Raw genomic sequence first — 5,032 nt, forward strand, 5'->3', positions numbered from 1 at the left:
ACCACTCCATTAGCCGCCCACTTGGGGGAGGGGGGGGGGGGCACACCCTCTGTAAATTTTTTTTTTTTTTTTTTTTTTTTTTTTTTTAAGAGAGAGAGGTAGAAAGATAGGTAGGATTACAGACGTCACCAGGACATTTGATCCTAATGAGAACGAGTCAGAAGATTTCTACTCTTGAAGTTGAAATCTGAAATCCTTCAAGGATTGTTCTGATAGAGGGAGCAATGAGAACGGAGGTCCTATCGTCCGAAAATCGAAGAGATAAGGAAGACAGGATGGGAAGAAGCCAGCTGTTCCGATAAGAAACCTTATCCGTGTAGTATAAAGTTCGCCCCCGGGCGGAAATCGGACCTGGGACCTATCGCTTACAAGGCAGGAGCACTACCCTCGAAGCTAGATTCGTAGGAGCCTAACCTATCTTTTAGGGCTGTTTACTTCTACACCTAAGCCTCGGATTCGGTCTTTTTGTATATGGACAACACCCTCCAAACTAATTAGGCTGGCTAGACGGACCTGTGCTTCAATGGAGCGTGTCCTGTGCTAGAGAGAATCGGCCTTCGGCCTTCAAAAATCTTCCTTTGAGCATCTCTCCTCCCTCCTCGGCAGGTGTCTACACGGGCAGCGTATACATGGACTACGGCCTGTTCAAGAACGGCTTCCCCGGGGAAATGATCACCAATGAGAGTGTAAGTGTGGTCAAGACGCACGAGTGGGGCCCCTACACCCGCAACAAATTTGGGAGGGCCGTCCTCCTGATAAGATCACCGGGGGACTCGATCGTAGCCGAGTTCAACCGAAGAAGCGGCGGTCATATTGGATTTGCGTCGGTGGACCGGTACACACGGGCCAACGGAAAGTGTAAGTTGTGGATTCAGTCCTCTTGGTAAAGTTATAGGGACCAATTATTATACGTATAGGTAATATTATTAATAATAAAAAATGTACCGTTTGCAATACTTTTTCATTAGTAGTATAGCTTCGCTATCAACCGTGCCGGGAGGTGCGCGAACGTCAAGAGTTCGAAGCGCCGCCCTTGTGGAAGTTGGCTACTCAAGTCATGGTGGTAAATGGGGAAATTAAACAATGTTCCATCCCTCCAAAATAACTATCAAACTTAACCAAAGAAAACCCGGCTGTATCTACTAAACTTAAGACTCTTGTTAAGAGACATACTGTTCAAACCATGGAACTCATAAACTTCAGGGACATAGGTACTGTTGAAAGCATGGTTCAAACCATGACCTCTCGTATGGACGCCTAGTGTGATACTCTCTATTGGTGTTGTGAATTGGTAGCATCCACCAATACATACGTCATACGAGTCTATTGGTGTTGTGAATTGGTAGCATCCACCAATACATACGTCATACGAGTCTATTGGTGTTGTGAATTGGTAGCATCCACCAATACATACGTCATACGAGTCTATTGGTGTTGTGAATTGGTAGCATCCACCAATACATACGTCATACGAGTCTATTGGTGTTGTGAATTGGTAGCATCCACCAATACATACGTCATACGAGTCTATTGGTGTTGTGAATTGGTAGCATCCACCAATACATACGTCATACGAGTCTATTGGTGTTGTGAATTGGTAGCATCCACCAATACATACGTCATACGAGTCTATTGGTGTTGTGAATTGGTAGCATCCACCAATACATACGTCATACGAGTCTATTGGTGTTGTGAATTGGTAGCATCCACCAATACATACGTCATACGAGTCTATTGGTGTTGTGAATTGGTAGCATCCACCAATACATACGTCATACGAGTCTATTGGTGTTGTGAATTGGTAGCATCCACCAATACATACGGCATACGAGTCTATTGGTGTTGTGAATTGGTGGCATCCACCAATACATACGTCATACGAGTCTATTGGTGTTGTGAATTGGTAGCATCCACCAATACATACGGCATACGAGTCTATTGGTGTTGTGAATTGGTAGCATCCACCAATACATACGTCATACGAGTCTATTGGTGTTGTGAATTGGTAGCATCCACCAATACATACGTCATACGAGTCTATTGGTGTTGTGAATTGGTAGCATCCACCAATACATACGTCATACGAGTCTATTGGTGTTGTGAATTGGTAGCATCCACCAATACATACGTCATACGAGTCTATTGGTGTTGTGAATTGGTAGCATCCACCAATACATAAGAACATTTTTGTTGGTTAAACTCTGTAGGACTTTCACTGACGACTAATTTCATTTCAGGTCGGTTACAATCCTGCGGGCCGGAGCCGCGCTATGGAAATGTCCGGGTCGGCCTTGGCCCGGCCCAAGTATCACATCCAGTGGTGCAGGCCGCTGCACTATATCGAGAGGCCGGAGGGCAGGCCTATTATCGGCCTTGTGTCGTTTCCAGGCAGCGGGAACACTTGGCTCAGATATCTTCTGCAACAGGCAACAGGTGAGGCACTGTTTTTTTTTTTTTGTAAGAGAGAGAGAGAGGTAGAAAGATAGGTAGGATTACAGACGCCACCAGGACATTTGATCCTAATGAGAATGAGTCAGAAGATTTCTACTCTTGAAGTTGATATCTGAAGAAGAAGGTCCAGAAGTTGAAATCTGAAATCCTTCAAGGGTTGTTCTGATAGAGGGAGCAATGAGAACGGAGGTCCTATCGTCCGAAAATGGAAGAGATAAGGAGGACAGGATAGGAAGAAGCCAGCTGTTCCGATAAGAAACCTTATCCGTGTAGTATAAAGTTCGCCCCAGGCGGAAATCGGACCTGGGACCTAGCGCTTACAAGGCAGGAGCACTACCCTCGAAGCTAGATTCGTAGAAGCCTAACCTATCTTTTAGGGCTGTTTACTTCTACACCTAAGCCTCGGATTTGGTCTTTTTGTATATGGACAACACCCTCCAAACTAATTAGGCTGGCTAGACGGACCTGTGCTTCAATGGAGCGTGTCCTGTGCTAGAGAGAATCGGCCTTCGGCCTTCAAAAATCTTCCTTTGAGCATCTCTCCTCCCTCCTCGGCAGGTGTCTACACGGGCAGCGTATACATGGACTACGGCCTGTTCAAGAACGGCTTCCCCGGGGAAATGATCACCAATGAGAGTGTAAGTGTGGTCAAGACGCACGAGTGGGGCCCCTACACCCGCAACAAATTTGGGAGGGCCGTCCTCCTGATAAGATCACCGGGGGACTCGATCGTAGCCGAGTTCAACCGAAGAAGCGGCGGTCATATTGGATTTGCGTCGGTGGACCGGTACACACGGGCCAACGGAAAGTGTAAGTTGTGGATTCAGTCCTCTTGGTAAAGTTATAGGGACCAATTATTATACGTATAGGTAATATTATTAATAATAAAAAATGTACCGTTTGCAATACTTTTTCATTAGTAGTATAGCTTCGCTATCAACCGTGCCGGGAGGTGCGCGAACGTCAAGAGTTCGAAGCGCCGCCCTTGTGGAAGTTGGCTACTCAAGTCATGGTGGTAAATGGGGAAATTAAACAATGTTCCATCCCTCCAAAATAACTATCAAACTTAACCAAAGAAAACCCGGCTGTATCTACTAAACTTAAGACTCTTGTTAAGAGACATACTGTTCAAACCATGGAACTCATAAACTTCAGGGACATAGGTACTGTTGAAAGCATGGTTCAAACCATGACCTCTCGTATGGACGCCTAGTGTGATACTCACTCGGCCACGGAAATTTCTCTGAAAATCCATTCTTCTTCGTCCACAGATTGGCGTCAGTTCTTCTACGACAAGCTCACCGCGTGGCGGGAAATGACGCTCGACTGGCTGCACAACTTCCCCGGCCCCATCCACATCATCACGTACGAGGACCTCGTCTCGAACCTCCCTCACACGCTCCTCTCGATCCTCCACTTCATCGAGCTTCCGGTAACGCAGGCGGATTTAAACTGCGCCGTCCGCCGACGCGAGGGCATCTTCCGGCGACGCAAGCGGAAAACCAAACTGCAGCCGTTCACCAAGGAGATGAAGGTGCAGCTAGAGTACGAGTGGAACAATGTGTTCGCCCAGATCAACAGTCTGATTGATCAGAACAGCAGCAGCTATTTGTAAAAGAGGAACTACAACAGTCTGATTGATCAGAACAGCAGCAGCTATTTGTAAAAGAGGAACTACAACAGTCTGATTGATCAGAACAGCAGCAGCTATTTGTAAAAGAGGAACTACAACAGTCTGATTGATCAGAACAGCAGCAGCTATTTGTAAAAGAGGAACTACAACAGTCTGATTGATCAGAACAGCAGCAGCTATTTGTAAAAGAGGAACTACAACAGTCTGATTGATCAGAACAGCAGCAGCTATTTGTAAAAGAGGAACTACAACAGTCTGATTGATCAGAACAGCAGCAGCTATTTGTAAAAGAGGAACTACAACAGTCTGATTGATCAGAACAGCAGCAGCTATTTGTAAAAGAGGAACTACAACAGTCTGATTGATCAGAACAGCAGCAGCTATTTGTAAAAGAGGAACTACAACAGTCTGATTGATCAGAACAGCAGCAGCTATTTGTAAAAGAGGAACTACAACAGTCTGATTGATCAGAACAGCAGCAGCTATTTGTAAAAGAGGAACTACAACAGTCTGATTGATCAGAACAGCAGCAGCTATTTGTAAAAGAGGAACTACAACAGTCTGATTGATCAGAACAGCAGCAGCTATTTGTAAAAGAGGAACTACAACAGTCTGATTGATCAGAACAGCAGCAGCTATTTGTAAAAGAGGAACTACAACAGTCTGATTGATCAGAACAGCAGCAGCTATTTGTAAAAGAGGAACTACAACAGTCTGATTGATCAGAACAGCAGCAGCTATTTGTAAAAGAGGAACTACAACAGTCTGATTGATCAGAACAGCAGCAGCTATTTGTAAAAGAGGAACTACAACAGTCTGATTGATCAGAACAGCAGCAGCTATTTGTAAAAGAGGAACTACAACAGTCTGATTGATCAGAACAGCAGCAGCTATTTGTAAAAGAGGAACTACAACAGTCTGATTGATCAGAACAGCAGCAGCTATTTG

At 45.2% G+C, this 5,032-nt stretch overlaps 1 protein-coding gene across 1 annotated transcript; it reads left to right on the top strand.

Annotated features, from left to right (window-relative positions):
• The first annotated feature begins 629 nt into the window (after positions 1 to 629).
• Positions 630 to 4,126, top strand: LOC103516604 (WSCD family member AAEL009094). The gene is made up of 4 exons (XM_008481578.3): positions 630 to 827; positions 2,238 to 2,433; positions 3,010 to 3,261; positions 3,723 to 4,126. Exons 1-4 carry the CDS (start codon positions 630 to 632, stop codon positions 4,064 to 4,066), a joined length of 990 nt encoding a protein of 329 aa, XP_008479800.3. The 3' UTR covers positions 4,067 to 4,126.
• Positions 4,127 to 5,032: the final 906 nt, after the last annotated feature.

The sequence above is a fragment of the Diaphorina citri genome, unplaced genomic scaffold (assembly GCF_000475195.1).
Source record: "Diaphorina citri unplaced genomic scaffold, Diaci psyllid genome assembly version 1.1 scaffold1613, whole genome shotgun sequence".
In the NCBI taxonomy this organism is placed as follows: domain Eukaryota; kingdom Metazoa; phylum Arthropoda; class Insecta; order Hemiptera; family Psyllidae; genus Diaphorina; species Diaphorina citri.

Coding starts and splice junctions, on each gene's coding strand:
- LOC103516604 (XM_008481578.3), top strand. CDS start 630: ATGGACTACGGCCTGTTCAAGAACGGCTTCCCCGGGGAAATGATCACC. Junction 828..2,237: donor GTCATATTGGATTTGCGTCG/GTGGACCGGTAC, acceptor ATTTCATTTCAG/GTCGGTTACAATCCTGCGGG. Junction 2,434..3,009: donor TCTTCTGCAACAGGCAACAG/GTGAGGCACTGT, acceptor CCTCCTCGGCAG/GTGTCTACACGGGCAGCGTA.